The sequence below is a fragment of the Salvia splendens genome, chromosome 2, assembly GCF_004379255.2.
Source record: "Salvia splendens isolate huo1 chromosome 2, SspV2, whole genome shotgun sequence".
Classification (NCBI taxonomy): domain Eukaryota; kingdom Viridiplantae; phylum Streptophyta; class Magnoliopsida; order Lamiales; family Lamiaceae; genus Salvia; species Salvia splendens.
The window spans coordinates 1,671,500-1,693,125 of record NC_056033.1 but is presented as its reverse complement, the minus strand read 5'-3'; the positions used below and the strand labels follow the sequence as shown (position 1 = coordinate 1,693,125).

General features: G+C 37.5%; 5 protein-coding genes across 6 annotated transcripts; 4 read left to right on the top strand and 1 right to left on the bottom strand.

Moving 5' to 3' along the window:
* The first annotated feature begins 639 nt into the window (after window positions 1-639).
* Window positions 640-7,503, top strand: LOC121782566 (protein IQ-DOMAIN 32-like). The gene is made up of 6 exons (XM_042180454.1): window positions 640-835; window positions 3,520-3,999; window positions 4,077-4,232; window positions 4,554-4,634; window positions 4,755-6,375; window positions 7,120-7,503. Exons 1-6 carry the CDS (start codon window positions 752-754, stop codon window positions 7,137-7,139), a joined length of 2,442 nt encoding a protein of 813 aa, XP_042036388.1. The 5' UTR covers window positions 640-751; the 3' UTR covers window positions 7,140-7,503.
* A 589-nt stretch (window positions 7,504-8,092) lies between these two features.
* Window positions 8,093-13,230, top strand: LOC121782555 (zinc finger CCCH domain-containing protein 6-like). Its single transcript, XM_042180443.1, has 4 exons — window positions 8,093-8,441; window positions 11,245-11,451; window positions 11,715-11,839; window positions 11,977-13,230. Exons 1-4 carry the CDS (start codon window positions 8,382-8,384, stop codon window positions 13,019-13,021), a joined length of 1,437 nt encoding a protein of 478 aa, XP_042036377.1. The 5' UTR covers window positions 8,093-8,381; the 3' UTR covers window positions 13,022-13,230.
* A 1,932-nt stretch (window positions 13,231-15,162) lies between these two features.
* LOC121793120 lies at window positions 15,163-15,744 on the top strand. The gene has a single exon (XM_042191307.1). It carries the CDS (start codon window positions 15,163-15,165, stop codon window positions 15,742-15,744), a length of 582 nt encoding a protein of 193 aa, XP_042047241.1.
* A 162-nt stretch (window positions 15,745-15,906) lies between these two features.
* LOC121793119 lies at window positions 15,907-16,443 on the bottom strand. The gene has a single exon (XM_042191306.1). It carries the CDS (start codon window positions 16,441-16,443, stop codon window positions 15,907-15,909), a length of 537 nt encoding a protein of 178 aa, XP_042047240.1.
* A 1,937-nt stretch (window positions 16,444-18,380) lies between these two features.
* Window positions 18,381-21,290, top strand: LOC121782540 (pentatricopeptide repeat-containing protein At1g19720-like). 2 transcript variants are annotated; one of them, XM_042180431.1, is made up of 2 exons: window positions 18,381-20,343; window positions 20,528-20,785. In XM_042180431.1, the coding sequence occupies exons 1-2, from the start codon at window positions 18,456-18,458 to the stop codon at window positions 20,650-20,652; spliced, it is 2,013 nt and encodes a 670-aa protein (XP_042036365.1). In that variant the 5' UTR covers window positions 18,381-18,455; the 3' UTR covers window positions 20,653-20,785. The 2 variants fall into 2 exon arrangements, with proteins under 2 accessions (XP_042036365.1, XP_042036358.1); XM_042180424.1 differs by having other exon boundaries at window positions 18,381-21,290.
* Window positions 21,291-21,626: the final 336 nt, after the last annotated feature.

Below are 21,626 nucleotides of genomic sequence, written 5' to 3'. Positions count from 1 at the left end.
GTTGATTATTTTTTAATACATTTATATGATAATATTTCACACAACAACTTCAAATATGCTCAAATTTAGAAAACAAATTATAAGATAAAGATAAATTCAATGTAGCCAGGTGAGGATACACTAAATTATCCAATACTAGTATGTCATGTAGCGGATCATGCCTGTACATTATATAATAGAAAAGTTTAATTAATGATTGTTACTTATTTAATCCCCAATCATTAAAAGAGGATTACCTGTCTTCCTATGCACCCGCATATGGCATTATTGGCATATGGTAGTAATACAAAATTCTGACCACTGCTATGTCGCGTCCGATGAACAATCGTGTTACGACAGTCTCGTTGAATATTGAACAAAAGTCACAACGATATCATTTGAATATTAAATGGTCTCAACGGAAAACTTAATCACGATAACGACATTTGTCAAATAAAATTGTACGTATAGTCTAGTCATGCCAACTACGGTGAGTCAGTCGGAACCGCCTTTCCGACTGAATATATACATAACCTAATTAATTTTGAATGACACAAAACGGAATCCAAAGGCAAAGTTAATTAGATCTAAGGGAGATGTTGACGTCCGTGTTCCCCAAAATAAACATAGTAATTTCCAACAAAATACATTTTCGAAATTTTATAAAAAACATTAGTTTCTAAAGTTAGCATCTTCTATGTTGCTCTAGTCTCTAGACTGGTTCAAGTAGAGCACACCATTTCTAGAGAGAGAGAGAGAAGGAATCCGCGCTATGGGAAAATCAACGCCGGCATGTTTCAGGATCATCGGCTGCGGGGGTGATTCTGTCGAGCATGACGATCTCCAAACTCCCGAAGTATATGCAATTTTTTTAATTTTTTTTGTTTTCTAGCTGCTTCCAATTTCATGTCCTCTTTTGTTGGTTTATGAATTTGATTTGGAGTTTGAAGAATTTGCGCTTCTGTAGAGAAGCTTTGTTTACGTTTGTGTCTGAATCTGAAACATTTCCCTTTTGTTTTGAAACTTGTTTTTTTTTTCCCGTATCATATAAGTTGTATCTGGTTTAGTGGCTCACATTTTGAATTCATTGGATTTGACGTGGATTAACGCGTTTGGTGATAAAACATGCTTTCTTTTCTGTGAACTTTTGTTGATTTGCTGCTTAGTGTGTTACAGAGGCCAAGGTGGATTTGAAATTCCTTGATGCTGTAATTGGTAGTTTGGGTGTTAAATTATGAAAATTATAATCTTGAAGTAGATCTCTTTGTGAGTAGGGAGTAGTTGTTTTGAGTGAGCTCAGCAATATTCCTTTATACATTATTGATCAGGTTCATTTACTGGTGTATATCCTTGGAAATGGAATTTTCTATGGGTGTTTTACTTATCTCTCTGTCCACTCTTGCCCCAAGTGTGTAAATAATGATCAGTTCAATGCCATTGTAACATTGTGCCTGTGGAATGACTATCAATGGCTGTGATTTATTGCGCTGTGGTTGTTGTTGTCCGTTTGATGATACTCGTTGGTTCACTTGTTTCAAGTCATGCAAATACAATTGTGGTGTCTTAGCCATTTGTCACTTTTTTCGATATCTGACATTATGCTTCTGACATTTTTAAATATTCACTATTAAGATAGACAACGATTATTTTGGTATGCAGGGTTTAAGCTCGTGTCGCGTCTCCTTAATGCTAAAGTTATTTTTTTGTACTCTATCATTCAGAGAGTTGCATAGGAATTTTCAATGAATATCTTTAAGCTCTTGTTTTTTCTTGGCCTACATTCTGCTGATTTTCTTATTCCAATCCCTGGCATTTAATAGTGAAATTCTCTTGAGGGATACTGGAAATGTTATCTTTCCATATAAATCCTAACACTTAGGCATTTGGCATGCAACTTCTGCGTAACAGGAGCAGAAAATAAATATAAATTCTGATAGGAACCATCTCAAAATTTTGTTTTTATATTAATAAAGATGCTTGAAGAAAATGTTTAAAAACTGCAGTGCATGTGTCTTTAAGATTTTTGATGCAGAAGCCTAAGAATAAACTAAGTTAAAGAACTATAGGGTTACCTAATAGATGATCCCAAAATGGCTGCTGTCTTCTCCAATCAATCATCAAACTGAATATAACCAAACAAGACATACTATGAGTATATATACTGCAATAATAGTGGATGTGCTTTTTTTGTTTATTTAGAAACGCTTCTTCGTTCTACTCTGACTTTGTCAAGGCTTGTTATGTTCTGTGATATTTGTTGAAAACTTGAAATCTCTCAACTCCTTAGAGCTAAATGTAAGCTCAAGAAATCTACTCTCCCTTATATCTTCCGTACTTACAATATGTAATGCCGTATTGTGAAAAGACGTGCAAACCTGCAACTCAACCTTAATTTTGGTTATCGTAGGGTTTTATTTTTGTTGCTTCAGTAAAAACGCAGATGCAAATTATGACAGACACGCCAACAAGGCTAGCGACTTTATGAAGTTTAATGATACTACCTTATCATGTTTATTCATTTATTTGATAGAAATAGAAACTATGAACTTATTAAATATGGAGAGTAAAGTAGTTACAAGGGGATACTCTACTTCATAATGCACCCATTAATATATTAATTTATCTCTTCTGATGATTCCTAATATCATGAAATTTTTCATTTTGTTTGCGGTTACTACACGCTACATCCATTAAAAGTACATAAGAGGGACATAAAATGTTAATTATTTCCTAAGATGCATAACCTTAACACGATGTACAATGATATGCTTTACTCAATTGTTGCTTATCTTGGCAACAGTGTGTTGCATTGTGCAACTGGCTGAATGCATAAGCTTGTTTTGCTAGTCTAGTAGGCTTAAGAAAATATCAGTGGCAAATATTAACATTTTATGCCCCTCTTATGTAGTTTAAATGAATGTAACGTGTAGTAACCGTAACATACTCAGGCATATTTAATCGTGGTGATGTATGGTTTGGATGTGTAGTCTTCTCTGTACAGTGTTTGTCCTCTCTGTCATCCGCACGTTGTTTTTTTCCAAGACAAGTTTTTCATGGACAGCAAGTTTCCCCTAACTTCTAGTGATATGATTATGATTCCACAAAGCATAGTAAGAAGGTTTGGCACAGTTGAGCTCCGTATATTTGTATAGGCAGATGACTTTTTAGTTGAAATGGTAGAGATCGACCCCTACTAATAACCTCCCTCACCCGACCTGAGTCCACGTGTTATTTATTATATTGAATACCATGACTGTGCTTTAACAACTGTGGTTAATTAATTCTTGTACATAACATTTCTCAGCCATAAATGAAATGGTATCTCTGGTTTTTGCTGCGGTGCTATCTTCAGTGTTGCTATCATAATTATGCGCGTGCATTCATTATGATGGTTAATTGTATGAGTTCCCTTGCTGACTAGATATGATTTTGCGAAGCTTTGACTGATTTGGGTTTGGGGGTCTTGGACACCGACATTAAGTTTTGAGCTAGTATCTATTTTGTTTCATTCCTCTTAACGTTATTTTAATTTATTTACAGAGCAAGGCCTCTAGTGATCGCCGTGGATGGAGTTTTCGGAAGAGATCTGCTAGACATCGCGTACTGAGTAACAGTGTTACTTCAGAATCACCTGCATCCGCCAGCAAGGAAAGTCTAGAATCTATTCCTGTCAACTGCCAAGTGCAGCCTGATCCGACTATTACAGAGAAGACCACGGAAGTTCAGCAGAAAGAAGAAAAAGCCACAGTGATTCAGCAGAAAGAAGAGAAGACTAAGGAAATTCAGCAGAAAGAAGAGAAGTCCACAGAAATTTTGCAGAAAGAAGAGAAGACCATAGAAATTCCACAGAAAGAAGAGCAGGTAGAAATTCAGCAGAAAGAAGAAAAGTTTGAGTCGTCTTCTCTTCTGGGCTCAAAGTTGCAGGACACTCAACCGTCCAAAGAGGATGACTTGGGAGCAGATGCACCTCCTGATGAGCAGAGTATTATTTTAATCCAGACTGCTGCTAGAGGGCTGCTGGTATGACACTGTTTTCTTGTATTACATTCAAAGTTAATGAACCATAGTTATGCACCATTCTTGTTTTATCTCACCAGGCTCGCCGAGTTCTGCTGAAGCAAAAAAGTGCAACAAAGTTGCAAGCTGTTTTCAGAGGACACATAGTTCGAAACCATGCAGTGGGAACTCTCCGGTGTGTACAAGCCATCATTAAAATGCAAGCTCTTGTTCGAGCACGCCAAAGCCGGCTACAGGTTAAAAAGATTGTACTTGATTGTAACAATTTAATTAGCTTTCCATAATCAAGTGCCCCCCTTGTTTCCTCTGTGGTTAGGCTGCTCATCAAAGACAACCTAAAATCCCTCAATTGTTTCAATTTCAACAAATCTGTAGTTGGAATAGAGGCCGTGTACTTAATACTGCAAGTGTAGAATTGGAACATGTCTTCCTCTATCTATAGGCGCAGTCTTATGATCCAACTATACATAGAAACATGGACTGAATAGTTCAATGTTCATCCCTATTCTTCCGCTGCAATATTTTATTTTAACGTGAGATCATTCCTTCATTTTCAGAATAAGAAAGAAGCCAAAGCAAACCAGCCACACACTTATGTTTCCATTGAGAAGCTACTTAGCAATGCCTTTGCTCGTCAGGTGAATGAATATTGTTGATACACTGCTTGTTGGAATTGAAGTACTAGTTTTTTTGCTTTATTTACCTTGAACAGGACTATTGATTCAGACCTTGACTTGCTTGCTGAATTTTGTTTCAAGCTCATGGAAGCTTCACCAAGGACTAAGCCTATGAACATCAAGTGTGACCCCTCAAAATCTGACTCAGCTTGGACGTGGTTGGGGAGATGGATGGCTGTTTCATCGGTGAGCAATGAAGGGCCACAGGAGACTGAAGTAGCAGTGGAGAAGCATAAGGATAATCTTGGACTTTCTGGTTACAATGAAGAGGACCACCCTTCAGTTCAAACAATTTCCAAGTCAATAGATTCTGAATCTGGTTTTGATGCATCAGATGATGTTTTCAATGATAACAATATGACAAAATATGATGCAATTGCCTCAGATGTCCATCTGCATGATACTGATCAATCAGTTACAAAATGTGAGGTAAAAGAATCTTCTCCCACTGAGATAAAAAGTACAGATTTGGTCGATGTAATGGAAGAAGAATATCTTCCTAAAAAAGAAGAATCACAAAATGCAGAAGTACTAAATGAGGTGGTGGAAGTGGAATGTTTTCTCAAAAAAGAGGAAAAAGGAAATGTTCAGGAAGCACCTGATTCGGAAAAGTTTTCCAGTGTGGAAATTGAAACAGAGGTGAAACATATTTCAAGAAAGGCAAGTAATCATGCTTTCATTGCTGCACAGTCAAAATTTGAAGAACTGAGCTTGGCTTCTCGATCTGCTCACGATCCTGGAGTTGAATCTAGTTTGGACAAGGTTTCTTCTGCTAATCAAGATCAATCATTCAGGTCCGAGGACAAAGACAGTGGATTAGTTGACTACCTCACTTCCAATGCTTATGCAGTTCAACTAGGTAGCTCTGTGTGTGGGACTCAACTTTCCACGTATTCAACTCTAGATTCACCAGATAGGTCAGAAGAGGCTAGAGTCAGGGACAGTGAAATGAAAACAAACGTTTCAGATGAGACTGATGCCCCTAGAAATGGAGAGAATTTAAAACTTGAGGCAAAATCTGTTGTGCTGGAAACTGATCCTTTAACCAATACTACTAAGTTGGAGAGAAATGGAAGTGTTGACTCAGTTTCTGAAGACTCTCTTAATTCTTGCGTGCCAGCAGATACACCACAGCTGGAAAAGGCAGCAGATCTGAAACAATCTGAAACAAACCACCGGGTAAACAAATTATCACCTGAAGCTTCACCCAGAAACATTGAAGCTACCACTGAACTTCTAGCAACTCCTTCCAGCCAAGGGTCTGTTAAACGGAAGAAAAGTAAAGGTGAAAAAAGTCAGTCCAATCGCAAGAGTAAGCCTTTATCAGATGATAAAAATCCCTCAAATCATACTCCAGACTCTGCTTGTAGAAGTAGCTTGGATCAGTTGCATGAACATAAATCGGGGAAGAGGCGAAGCTCCATCGGCTCAGCAAAACTTGATCATAAGGAGCAGGAACCAAAAGATAGTGGCAGCAGCAATTCTCTACCAAGCTACATGCAAGCGACTGAATCTGCAAGAGCCAAGACTATAGCTAATGGCTCTCCAAGATCAAGTCCTGATGTCCATGACAAGGAGAACTACATAAAAAAGAGACATTCACTACCTGGTACAAATGAAAGGCAAGGATCTCCTCGAGTTCATCGCTCACTATCTCAGGCACAACAGAACACAAAGGGAAATGCAAGCAATTCTCCTCAAGGTATTTTGCTGACTTTCTCATGATTTTTTCCATATATATTGTCTTGTTAATATTCATGCAAATTGTGGTAGTACTTGTTTTCCTCAGGCTGGAAAGCATTCCCAGGTCTCATTAGATTGCTCATATTTTAAGTTTCTAGTTATGCCAACAACCTAGAGCCAGGTCTTAAGTAGCCTTTTCTTAATTTATTGCTGATACGATCCATACACAAGCTTGGTACAATCTAATATTCCTCTTATAGATTAAAATTACTGGTTTCTCTATTCCTTAGCAAGAAAGAGCTCACATCATTATTGATAAGATTCATTAAACATTAAATATCAGCAACGTTTCCCACATGCAATTTAGTGATATCTTTTCACTTGTGGATGCTGATCCCTGGTTGATTAATGATTATAATTGGAAATGATATTGGATTACTGATTGTGTTGCCACACACCATTCTTTATGTGGTAATGGGGTTGATTGCTGAAACACAGTACCTCACAGGATCCCCCCTCCCCACACACGACTCAGTTGTTACACGAGCTGGAGCTGGGGCCTTAGTGCACACACGTATGCAGAGAAGGGGTCTTGGGTAGTCATACTGTACCATAGATTAGTTTCTCGCTTCCTAGTCACATTTTGTTACATTCTTAGCATATTTTGTGCGATATAAGATCGTTCTTAGACGTTGTTTATATTACATAAGCAATTTTAGAATTCCATGTGCTTATAATTCTGAAACCTTTTTTGTTACATCAGATCGGAAGTGGCGACGGTGAATAGATATTTTGGATTATGAGGATACACCTGACCCGTCAATGAGTATCTTTAACTTGGATGGATTGCTCTGAAAGATCTGTTGCTTTTACATTGTGAAGAATATATAGGTATTGGGTATTATTCCAAATGGAGAGATGTAGAGACACTGAGGTTTTGCATTGACATTTCCAGAATGCTGTTTCTCTTTCCTTGGTTTGCCTTTGTCTGATATTCCTTTTTCCCATTTTTCTCTGTTTTTTTTTCTTACCAAAAAGTGTTTGGTTTATATATTAACTTGTATTGGATTTGGGCGAATGCTATTTTCATCTTTGGCTTGAATTTCATCAATATATTTTTCATCCAAGAAATGTTTTACCAATTAAATTGCACTTTATTGTCTTGCTTATGTTGCTATTTACTTTTTGATGAATTCCGTTTTGGATGAACTGCTATGATTTTATTCATTGCATTAGTATCTTCATCTGCAATAATTTTACAAATGTAGTGCTAAAATTTTTGCCCGAGTTTTCAGTTTTTCTTATTTATCAACCGCTGAACAATTTGAATGTTAATGATGTCATTTATTTTATACTTATTACTGAAATTATCCTGAAGTTAAAGGATTAAAATTCCAAGTTTTTTCTCAACATATTAAAATTATAGTGCTCCATACCCCATCCGTCTATGAAAAATAATCTCATATTTTCATTAATTAATCTCCTTTCTGTATATAGAAACTTCAACAGCTATTTTTTCCCTCTCTATTAAAATTTGTATTATCTATAAATATGACAATAACAACAATAACAAGTTTCAAAAAAATTTGAAATTGATTTTTTAAATGAAAATGTTATTTGGGAAAAAGCATTTAAAACTAGAAATAGTAAAATATGGATTAATTTATAGGAATAAAATAAAATGAGATGTATTAAAGTGGATATTTGGGGTGTATTTAGTAGTCCAAAAACAAAAAATGAAAAAGCAGAGGATCTAGGGTTCCAATCTTGAATTCTCTCGGACTTATCCTCACTGTCACTCCCTCCCTTCTGCATTCTTTTCCATTTTTCTCCCTCTTATCAGTCAAGCTCAATGAAGGGACAATCAACTAAAACTTAATTGTCAATTAGGGTTTTTATTAAGGATTGTGCGGCAATGGAAATTGGGCGATTGGATTGCTAAAAAGCGATTGGAGTTATAAGAAACACCAATCTATTTATTTGGGAATAGAAACGAATCGAATCGAACTTATTTGATTTGTTAATATGAGAGGATTGCAGAAATCAAAAAGGGTTTCATGGGCTACTGAAGTTAATCTATGTCAGGTAATCTTCTATAAAAAAATCAGTTCTTGTTGTTGACTCTTTCTTGGTACGCAATCATATTGTTTGCATTGTAGAGAGATCGAATCGTTTGTTGCGACTGATTGATTGGGAGTTTTGAATGTGAGTATGACAATCTGAAGAATTTGAAATCAAATGACGGCAGAAAGTAAGCGATAAACTGCACTTCATTCTTTTGGGATGATAAACCAACCGGAAAACGAGCAATGGTTTCAGTGGGTGAACTTTGAAAAAAAATTGTACTACTAAATAATTGCTTAAAGAATTGTACTACTAATAACATTTGAAAAGTTATTACTTTGGGATGATAGATTGTTGAATCAATTAAGTGAGACAACTTTGGAATTTCAGAGCACTTCACAATAATGAAGTTTAGTTTAAGAGGATCAGAACCAAGTAAAATTCGATGTTACAACCTTATTTATGTGCATCAGTAAACGAAGTTTGAGTTGTATGCACATTTTGGTTTCTGCTCGTAATGAATCATGTGGTCTTGTGATGGTTGTACTCAACTATCATTCTTTTGATTTTGAGTAGTGAAGGCAATACTCAGTCAATAACATTTCCATCTTCCAATTATTCGCTGCTTCTGACTTTCAGGATTGACTTTTTGTTCATTCACTTAATACAATCAAGTCATGCCACCTCCCAATACCTAGTGATGAACCAGGCCATACATCTATAGTTTGCTTGCCGTGCATATTTCATTTTGTCAATATGTTATGTTTTTGAAGTATTAGATTCTGGTAAATACTGTATGCACTGTCGGCCTTGCTTTTGCAGTGGCAGTTGGGATAAACTAACTTCACACTGAATGGAGTGTGTGATTTAGGTGATTCCAGCCTCGTAATTTGTGCTCAACTGCGTTGGGAAGTGGAGGATGGGGCATTGGTATTGCTATCTATTAGTTCCTCATTGATAGCATGAGTTTGCGCACTCCGTGAAGTGATAAACTAATTTAGCTTCTCTATTGGAGTGTTTGTTTTTGGTGATGATGTACTCTTTGTAATAGTTGTTGGTTCACCACATATTTTGTGAAGTGAGGAAGTGAGGCATTGCAAATGCTACCTTTGTTTTCTCATCGAGTGACTATAGATCATGTCTTCTTTCATTGAGCATTATGTATTGCCGTGTTTTCATTATGACAGTGATATAGAGAATATGAATGTGAGTAAAGACTTTCTTTTTGGTTATTCTCTTTCTCTAACTAATTGAATTTGATGTGTAAAAAATGGAGAAATATTTTCCTTCCTTAGAGATATTCAAATAGGAATATAAGATACACTGGGGTCTGGGAGACAAAATTATGAAGGGCCTCTTAATTTACTATAAGACACACTCATGTTCCCAGCCATTGTAATTTTGGTACTCCTTTGGTCAATCACACCTAAGCCTACTTCCTTTAAGTAGTATGTGTCCCTATTCTCAGCACAAGAGAAATAAAAATCTAAGATTTGTTCTTTTCAAGTTTTTGAATTCCATATGGCAGCATTCGTGCCATTATATATTGATAAATTCCTGAGTATTGATTATTGAAAATTCTTTCCTATGTTAATCTTAAATTAGGTTGTGTTTTGTGCATGTGAATGCTTTGGGTAGTAGTTGAGCGTGCTGTGTGCAGTCACTGCACACTTCCGTGGTATATTGGATGACTCTTCCGTGGTGCGCTGGGGGTGAGGGTGCTGTTAAAAAACTTAAGATGGAAACAATAGAGAATAGAACAGTAGAAAGGGGAAAAAGTAAGGGGAAAAAGAGTAGAAATGGTGACTATGGATAATGTGGACCTAGACCTTCCATAAAGTCGAATTTATCCTTAAATTATTAAAAAATTATCGTGTTTTGATTGTTCAATGCTCTATAAAAAAATCTGTATTGCACTTTAAGTTGATGAATCTTTAATGTTAACTATTAATCACTCAAATTTTAAGCCTAGGATGATGTGACCATGAAGGTTTGGGATGTAAATGCGAGTATAATCATATACCTCACGCTTTCATTGTTTATGTTAATGACTTTAAGCTTCTGTTTCTACACATCATCATGCTCCTGCAGTTCTGCTTTAAATTTGTTTAATTTTAAAAAGAGTGATGAGTCATAGGTCTTACATTTGTTAATGTGTTATTTTCTGGAGAAGCATATCTTAGCCCTGGAAGAAGGAGATTGGTATACAGTACAATCTCCATATTTAATGGTCTTTTGAATTTTAACCAGGCTAATATGCGGGATTGTAATAAATTTATGGATCCTTAGAGATATTTTCTTTTTCCTCTTTGATTATTTTGGTATTTCAGTAGATCAGTACTCAGTAGTGAATCAAGTGATGGGCTGTATGCTTGTTAATGCCACATTTTGTTTTCCTTTATTTTGGTATTTCAGAAAGAAGTTGACTTGCTGAATTGTTGCTCCAAAGTGGAGTTGGGTCACTGGAGTAATAATGGTTATTTGATGCACCGGGTTTAATTGCATATTTTAATCTTTCCATGTCATTCTGGGCATTTAACTGCGCTTTGTAAATGTAGTCACAAGTATTATCATGGTTGTTAACGTTAGCTGTTTCATTGCTACTTCTTGTGCTTATCAGAAACCATCATTCAGTTACTTTGGTGAATATATGATTGGTTTATTCTCGTAGCACTGATTTCATGTGGACTGTATCTCTGATCATGATTTATATGAATCAACTATTGATTTAACATTTTCCATGTTTAAATATCTAGATTAAGTCTTGATTATGAATGAGTCAACCTGAATTGCTTTCTTTGTACTAATATATTTGTTTCAACAGGTAAGGATGTTTTTGTCAGAAGAATCTCCTTCACAGGTTGGAATGGGAGCCCGAGAACATCTCCAGGCAAAGGCAGGGCCGTTACATGCAGGTGGCATGGGGTCCGAAAACAACTTGCCCCCAGGCTTTGAGTTAAGCCAACCTGCAAATCATTGGGCAGTGAAGCTATCTCATATATCTCTAGTGAAATGGAAGTGTCCTCCAAGGGTATGTCTGATTATATCTGATGTGTCATTTTAAAAGTTGTCGAAGTTATGGAATAGAGGTATGTTCTTGTTAGAATAAAAGTTTCACCTGGGGGTTGCAAAAGGCTGGGAATCTCTTACCTGCAAATCATGGAGATCTTGTTTTTATTTTATCTATGCTCTTCTGGTATTTTATATTTTCATTGGTAGAGGGTGGAAGGAATAAGGGACACTCTGATGTGGAGGGCTTGTTCTAATACTATTCAGCATATCGTTGTGTTGCAGATTGGTGTAGATAGCTCTTGGCAAGTTGTTGCTGGGGAGGAAAGCAGAGAAATAGAAACCCAGAATCAACGAGAAATGAGAGTGCTAGAAGCAATATATCCACGCCCATCAGCCATTCCTTTAAAGTGCGATGCAAACCTCACTCACTCTTGATGTTTCCTCTTTCCTGTTTATCTTTGATAGTGATTATGCTTTATGTTCCCTTGCTTGTTTCTGTTTGTCGTCCTCTCTGTGTTGAATATTTTGCTTTATACTTGTGCAGCCCTTCTGCATTAGTCGGTGCAGAAGACTCAACTAACAACGGCCAATGCACTCCTGTGGTTCCCATCACAACAATTGAAGACGAGGATGCTTCCATGGATACATCGTATGACTCCATGAGATCAAACGTAACTCCCATGATCACCCAGCAACAGCAATCGCCTCATGGGGCATTTTTATCCCAGGCCAATGCTACTTCAAAACCTCCCGATATTGTCGCAGCTGCACAAGCTGCCCTGTCATCATTCATGCCGAATAGTGATCAGGGGAACCTGATAGACCGTGAACTGCTCATGAAACTTCTCAGTGACCCGAAAATGATCGAGCAACTGATTTCAAACCATGCTGCATCTTCCAGCGGACAAAATGTTGCATCATCTAGTGTGCAGAGCATGCCATCCTCATCCACCTACCATGGTATGCCAACTATTGGAACCAAAAGTGTTGCATCGTGTAGTTCGCCTGGAATGCCGTCAACCAGTGCACAGTATATCCCCAATTTGGTTTCGACTCCTAAGAGTTCTTTTGATTCAGCTAATATGGCTGTCCATAGGAGAGAGCCACTCTCTGGCCGTGTTACAAGACCAGAAATGGCTGTTCATTCGTCTATTTCTGCAGCATCCGGACCTTATCATCATCCTAGTAGGACAGGATCCATCCCCCATCTACGACCATCAGTACCCGATGTCGTATCCACGCCCCCTCCATCAGTAGCGGCTCCTGTAGCAAAGGATATCAACTATTATAAGAGCCTCATTCAGCAACATGGAGGGGAGAGAAGAGAGACTATGCCCCAGTTTGCTCATCAAAGCAACCAAGGGCCGGGGATGGGTCAAGAACCTCTGAGTAACACGATGATGAGACCAAGGGACACGAAGCCAAGGATAATGAAGCCTTGCCTCTATTTCAACAGTCCGAGGGGTTGCAGGAATGGGGTGAACTGCGCCTTTCAGCACGATGTAACATCACAGCCGAAAGGCAATAGTATTCCGGATGTTCAAGGTACTAAGAGAATGAAACTGGACAGGGAAATTACTGGAGCATGATTTTGTGTAAATCTTTGTTACTGGGATGGTTAGTTTCTCACCTCTCTATGTTCTTTTTTGCTGAGGGCCAATTGATATTTGTTACTTATGATGTTTTGTCCCCAATTTTGAAGTTTTGGATAAGAAGCTGCATTTCTTTCTCCATTAGTTTTTGACATGATTGAACTGTTTTGATGATTCAATATGAATGTTCTTACAATGTTAGCATATAAACTTCCCCACAATGTTAATTTAGGGTGCATTTTGTACTTACATTTTGGGTTTGATATTTTTATTTGTAGGGCTCTTAAATTAATTTCATGAACCTAAAAGGTGTCTTGAATTTTGAGTTTTGTATTGATTTACAAGTAATTTATATTTATGCAAAAAAGAAAAGAGATACTATAATCGATGATATCCAATAAATATATGACGATCACCCCCTTATTTTAAGAAATTTAAAATACAAGTTTCAACTTGCAGAAACAATCATAAATCAATGTCAATCATTACATTCAATTCTTGTCTGAACAAAATAATTTCTAAATTAATGTGCATGAGTTGTTAGAGAATATTACTAAATTATTTAATTAATTGTGATCGAAATTAAAAACTTGGATTTAGACCTAAAAGTCATGTATAATTAGAAAGACTTGACAAATTCGGATGGTTTCATCGTTAACCAATAAAGGCGGCTGTATTAAGTAAACTAATGTACATGTCATCAACCAAATTATCTATCGTTTTTTTTATCGAATTGAAGTAGACTTTTTTAGAGGAAATGATTTCCTATAGATTGTACCAACCACCTATGTATTTAACTTTCGAGGGTATATTAAGAATCACACTATTATTTTCCCCATTTTCTTGCAATTTCTACCAAATTCAAAAATTTAATAATCGAAAATTAGACTACGAAGTTTCTAAAGTATTTTTAGATACAAATCAGCTCTTAATGTTGCAATTAGTGTCATGTATGTCCCCTCTATTTACTTTTCCCACTCCATAATAGCTTTGTGGTCATTGTTCTTAAATTAACTTAAATTTTATATATGCATGTCAAGTTCTCTACTTTTTATGTAAAAACGAGATAATATAATATATTATGAGAATGTACACATTTGAAATTTTTGAGAAAAAAATAATAATAGTAATTTTATGAGTATATTTTTATCATAAATATTAGTATTATGCCTACTAAACAGATTCTACCATTTATTTCTTCATTAATACAACATGCCCATTCTACTACTCTCCTCTAGGAAACTTCGGAAATATATAAAGTAGTAATAACATAGTATATAGTTTGAAAGAAAATTTGACTAATGCCTCTAAATGATTGAAAGTTGAAATTTATTTTGACATACAACACAAGTCTTGTACATGTATAACTACTTAATAAATACATAATGAAATATAATAAGCCAACATGTAGGGTTGTACACATGCATATATGCTCTTTATGGAATGAGCTTACACCTAATTTGTAGCAATGTTAATGCCAAACACTAAAGTTAAACTCACGACTTTTCTTCGAAACCCCATTTAGGAAAACTTAAATAAATTCCAAACCTTGAGTAGACCAATCAATCCCTAAATGACCTTGTATACCCACTATGTGGAGCCATCGGCCATATATTTTGCCATGGACCTAAAAAGACATTTCATAGCTTTTTCCATATCAAAATTGCTTTAGAAATACAATTTTAAAACAAAAGGGAGTAACATAAAGCAATTAGCCATAAGATTAAAGATTTGGCATGGAACAAATTCACAATTCTCAAATTTAACCAATTAATTAAATTACAACGAAACACAATAAAATTATTATCTCAAAATTTCATACTCAAAATTTAGATTAGACTATGCTAAAATGGATCCTCTACTTCCTCCGTCGTTATCACGTTTCATTTTTAATATAAATAGTAAGTATGTCTCACATTCCACTAATTTATCCTACGTATATAAAAATGGATCTCGTACTGTTTATTTCCGCCCCTATCCATAGCCCCCACCCCACCTCGTAGCTCCGCCACTGTGTGTATATATATACATATACCCCCAGCCCACACAGTCATTTGCACAATTAAAAACACATCATAAAGCAAAGCTAAATCCCTTGAATTTTTTTTTCAATTGATACTAATCTGACAAACAACAAAATGGTGGAGGAGAAGAGCACCACCACCACCACCACCGCGGCGGCGAAGCAGTCGACGCTCATCCACGTGACGGCCCTCGACGGCATAGTGACGATGAACTCCCTCTTCACTGCCGCCATGTTCATCGGTCTGTCCATGACCGCGCCGGAGAACGCCACCACGGTGGTGGTCGCCGCGTGCACGGCCAAGCCGGAGACGGTGAGGCAGCTCATCGTGTACGAAGTCCTCTCCTTCAGCTGCTTCCTCTTCTCATCCCTCCTCGCGCAGTCCCTCAAGCTTCAGATCAATCTCCGCAACAACATGAAGGATCCCAGCCAGGCCAGAATGAACGTCCGCCACCTCAAATACTGCCTCTCCGCCGCCGCCGGCGGGTCGGTCGTCGGTTGCGTGTTCTTGATGCTGTCGATTGTTGATTTTATTAGGGTTAAATTGGGGTCGTTGTCTTGCGGTGGCAAGCCGGTGACGGCGGTGGTGGTGCTCGTGGTCTTGGTGGGGTGCGGCCTCGTGGTTTATGCGGTTACTGCGGTTATTGCTCTCGTGGTCGTGGACGACGAGGAGGAGGAGGTTGTGTCTGAGCCTTAGCGGAATCATAACAATTTCGTTTCCGTCCACTACTAATAGTCTTATGTTCGAAATCCTGATCATTGGAAAAAATAGTGTAATATTTTTGTGGTTTTTTTGTTGAACCCAATGCAGTTTGACCGGATCGTACAAGTGACGTAATGTTTAATTTATGTTATTAAATCATAGTATAAGATTTATTTTTACAACAAAAGCCGTAACCGCGTAAACCACGAGCCCGCACCCCACCAAAACCACAAGCACCACCACCGCGGTAACCGGCTTCCCGCCACAAGACAACGACCCCAATTTAACCCTAATAAAATCAACAATCGACAGCATCAAGAACACGCACCCGACGACCGACCCGGCCGCGGCGGCGGTGAGACAGTACTTGAGGTGGCGGACGTTCATCTTGGCCTGGGTGGGATCCTTCATGTTGTTGCGGAGATTGATCTGAAGCTTGAGAGACTGCGCGAGGAGGGACGAGAAGAGGAAGCAGCTGAAGGAGAGGACTTCGTACACGATGAGCTCCCTCACCGTCTCCGGCTTGGCCGTGCACTTGGCGACCAGCACCGTCGTGGCGTTCTCTGGCGAGGTCATGGAGAGACCGATGAACATGGCGACGGTGAAGAGGGAGTTCATCGTTACTATGCCGTCGAGGGCCGTCACGTGGATGCTCGTCTGCTTCGCCGCCGCGGCTCTCTTCTCCTCCGCCATTTTTTTTTATTATCGGAGTGAGATCAAATTTTATGGTGGTATGATGTGTGTTTGTTTAAGTGATTTAGCTTGTGTTTTTAAATTTGTATGAGTGGGTGGAAAATGAATGTACATATATATAGTGACGGAGCTACGCGGTGGGGCCAACGAACATTGACCAGTGGCGGACGCAGAAATTCATTTTGGGATCGAACAATTTTGTATAATAAAATTTTGAGTGTGAAATTTCAAAACAATAGGATTTTGGTTCACACAAAATATTGAAAATTTGATGATATCATATTAGTAAAAAACAGTATAAGGGGTTAAGCCTTTTGGTTGCTTCTATGTGTGTTTTGTATTTTTCAGGGATTACTTAGTGATTTTATGTTAAAATTATTTTTGACTCTACATACCTTTAGAAAATGTTTAGCTTTGTAAAAGAATGTGAATGGACAAGTTAGTGTAATGTGGTAATCATTTTTATACATTAATTTGTTATAATAATTTAGTGGTGTGTTTTATCCAAAGTGAAAAAAGAATGGTGCTTTAGATCGGAAGTACCAAAATAGTAAAATGAGAGATTATTTTATGGACAAAGATAATTAATTTTTTAGATTTTTATTATTTGAGTAATCTAATTTTAGAATATGAATTTGTTCTAGGTTAGAGCTTTAATTTTATCTCTAATTCATTTCTCTGTCTTTTTTTTTTGTTTTTTTTAACATTAATATCAAAAAGCTATATTTTTTAGATTTGTTGATTTTTTTCTATAAGCTACTTTATCTTTTGTTTTGATTGTAAAATAAAGGTTGTTAAATAGTGAGTTTACTGTGAAATGTTTATTAGATCACGAGTGTGTAATGTCTGACTCCACGAGTGTGTTAAGAAAAAGTGAGCATGGATATAGGCGGACGCAGAAATAATCATCGATAGGGGCTGAGATTTTTAAATTTTATTTTAATGTATATTTTTGAGTAATTTAGATAATTTATAGGGGCTTTTACACTATAACTTACACTAAACTTGACTAAATTCCAAAAATAATTAATAGAAAAAAGTTTTAAAAAATATTTCATTGAGGACTTAAGCCCCTCCCCTTACACTTTGGGTCCGCCCATGGATATATAGATGCAAATTGAGCTAGTAATCAAATAGTCACAACAACATCGGGGCTTTTTACATTTGCCTGAGATAATTTGGTAAATTGGATGAAGCAAGAATCAGAAGATAGTCACTTTAACGTAGTTAATGCTGAAATTGATTTTTCTCCACAAAAATGTCGACTATATTGAAATAATAAATAGTCATACATATTTTAAAAAATACAGTCCTAACATTTGTATTACATTCTTACAAAGGAGTCAACTTTGGATCAAACTAATGTAATTGTCTAAACAAATCTTATTTCAGTAAGGGTAGTGATATATATACACATAATCAAACTTTTTTTTAAGATTTTAGATTAAAAATAATTTTATAAATATTAATAATTTTAAATAAATTTCATACTAATTATTTTGTAGCACTTTGAAAAAAAATTGAAATTTGAACTTAAACATTGTACATATTTAAGCAATTTTTTTTTACTAAACATTATATAATTGATTCGAATCAAGCTTAAAATCATGTTATGATTTGACATAAAATTTCTATATCACTTCTTTCTTATTACTACATATATACAATAAATAACAAAATTAGTTTTTAATTAAATTCACTTAAACTTGCTTAGAAAACATACCTATCAACTTAGGTATGTGTTGACATTTTAATGTCATCGTGTTGATATTTTTAATACACTGCATTGATGAGTTAACAAGTTAGTAAAGAAAATTAACGATTGATCACAACTCTTATCAACTTATATTTCTTATATAAATATTACACAAATTTAAATGTAATTGTGATATATATAAAATATGATTGAAGGATAACACCTGTTGCCGTGGCTCAAAATCTTCTTCCAATCAGACCACAAATTTTGGAGAAAAACTGGAGAAAGAGAGTCATTGGATTGCCCTATCCACCCTATGGAAAGCTTAATTCTTCCCTGCAAAACCATTACTCCCTCAAAATTAGCAGAAATACCATCAAAACCTGAAATTCAATCGAGGAACACTTCGCCCAAGCTCATAAACGACGCCTACTTAAAGCAGCTATGCAAACTCGGCCGCTTGAACGAGGCCATCTCCGCTTTGGACTCCTGCAGCTCCACGGTAAAACACAGCACCCTCTCCCACCTGATTGAATCATGCGTCGGTTCCAATTCACTCGATTTATGCCACAAGATCCACTCCCGCGCCAAGAAATGGATGCACGAACCCGACCCCTTCCTCGAGACCAAATTAGTTGGCATGTTCGCGAAATGCGGCTCCTTGGATGGTGCATTCAAGGTGTTCGACGAAATGCGCGAGCGAAATTTGTACGCTTGGTCGGCTGTGATTGGCGCTTTCTCGAGGGAGAAGAAGTGGGGCGATGTCGTGGCGCTGTTTTATTGGATGATGGCGGTTGGCGACGTGGTTCCCGATGATTACATGTTGCCCAAGATTTTGCAGGCTTGTGGGAACTGTGGGGATGTGGAGACTGGGGAGTTGATTCATGGGATGGTGATCAAGCGGGGATTGAGTGGCGACCTTCGCGTGAACAACTCGATTCTCTCTGTTTATGCGAAATGTGGGCGTTTGAGCTCTGCGGAGAAGTTTTTTCATGGGATGGTGGGGAGGGACAGGGTATCTTGGAATGCGCTGATTACGGGTTACTGTCATGCTGGGAATGTAGCTGAGGCGCGGAGATTGTTCGAGTCTATGCAGGATAAAGGTCTAGAGCCGGATGTGATCACTTGGAATGTGTTGATCTCGAGCTATAGTCAGCTGGGGAAGTGTGATGTTGCAAGGGAGTTGATGACTGAGATGGAGATTCGTGGAGTGAGACCTGATGTGTGTACATGGACTAGTGCAATTTTAGGGTTTGCACAAAATAATCGGAGGTTCGAGGCGTTGAGCTTGTTCCGGGAGATGTTCTTGGCCGGGGTTGAACCAAATGGTATAACGCTTATGAGTGCTATCTTGTCTTGTTCCCTCGAGAAGGATATTATGAAAGGGAGGGAAGTTCATCTGGTTGCCGTAAAGCTTGGCTATGGTGAAGATGTGCTTGTGGGGAATTCACTTGTCGATATGTATTCCAAGTGTGGGAAGCTTGATGCTGCAAGACAGGTTTTTGATATGATCTCTGAGAAAGATATCTATACTTGGAACTCGATGATTGCAGGCTATTGCCAAGCTGGATATTGTGGGATTGCAGATGACCTCTTCAAACATATGCAGGAGTCCGGTGTCTTGCCAAATGTGGTCACGTGGAATGTAATGATCTCGGGGTACATTCAAAATGGAGACGAGGATCAGGCTACAGATCTTTTCTACATGATGGAGACGAATGGGGGTGTCAAGCGAGACACTGCCTCATGGAATGCTCTCATTGCAGGGTTCTTGCATCACGGGCAGAAGGATAAAGCATTGAGGGTCTTCCGAAAAATGCAATTCTATGGTGTCAAACCGAATGCAATCACAATCTTGAGCATCTTACCTGCGTGCGCGGATTTGATCGCTATAAGGAAGCTGAAAGAGATCCACTGCTGTGTCCTTCGCAGCAATTTGGAGTTAGAGGTTTCAGTTGCGAATTCTCTGATCGACACATATGCAAAGTGCGGGAGCATAGCGTACTCAAAATCCATTTTTGATGCAATGCCATCCATGGATATCATCACTTGGAACACATTGGCAACTAGCTATGTGTTACATGGATTTTCAAGCAAGGCGATTGAGCTTTTTGAACTGATGAGGAAACTAGGGTATAAACCAAATAAAAGCACGTTTGCTAGTATAATCTCTGCCTATGGTCTAGCTAAGAATGTTGATGAAGGTAAGCGTATTTTCTCCCTAATGATCGAAGAATACCATATCTTACCAACTGTAGACCATTATGTTGCAATGGTAAATTTGTACGGTCGTTCAGGGAAGCTAGATGAAGCATTTGAGTTCATCAGAGATCTACCCATAGATCTCGGTGTCTCTATATGGTCAGCTGTGCTAACTGCTTGTCGTAGGCAGGGGAACATTAGGTTGGCAATCGAAGCAGGGGAAAGGCTGCTTGAACTCGAACCGGATAATGCTTCCACTCAAAGGATGGTTTTACAGCTACGTGGGTTGTCAAATAAGTCTTCAAAGATGAAACGGCCCCGAGCAAGAAAACTCCCTGCTGGACCTATCGGGTGTAGTTGGATCGAAGGGGAAAACACAGTGCATGCTTTTGTCAGCGGTGATTTCTCCCAGCTTGATGGTACATGTCTGCGTTCGTGGATAGAAAGCATTGAAGCGAACACGAAGGAATCGAAGCATCAAGAAATGGTTAGCATCCAAGAGGAGGAGAACAGAGGAATTCATAGTGAAAAGCTAGCTTTAGCTTATGCTGTCATCAAATGTGGTCAGCAAAGTATTAGGGTGGTGAAGAATCTGAGAATGTGTGATGACTGCCACAGGTTTGCTAAGTTGGTTTCGAGTAAATATGGCTGTGAAATATATGTATACGATTCCATATGCTTACACCATTTGAAGAAGGGGGTGTGTTCTTGTGGTGACTATTGGTAGGAATGGCGACAGCATTGGTTCATTTTGTAGAAAGTGTAGACACCATTTTTGTAGGGCAGCTAAGTGCTGTCCTTCTCATGGAAATAATGAGATAGGAAATCACATAGTGATCTTTGAGTGATTATTTTGTATTTAGGTGCAGCCTTGGAGGCAGATTGTTCAAAACTTTTGGAATATCTATTTTGTCAAATTGTATTTATATTTCAGCTGTCAAGTTGTTAATTTGCGGGTATTTTGAAGCTGGACTACAATCAGTATTCCAATTTGAAAATAAAATGTTGTCTAGGAGTGAGCAAAGTTATCTGATATTCAAAAATTTGATTAGAACTAAACCGAAAGTCAAATATTCGGATGTTCAGATCAGATCAGTCAAATATTTTAAAATTCGAAGTAAAATGAAATATAATGTACATATATAATAAAAAAATGTTTAATAATTATAAACATAATAAGTATAAAATCTTTGTTTTGAACAATTCTAATGGTATTTGGGTATTAGATTTTTAAGAATTTGAAATTGAATTATTAAATTTTTGGTATTGAGTTTTCAGATTTTTA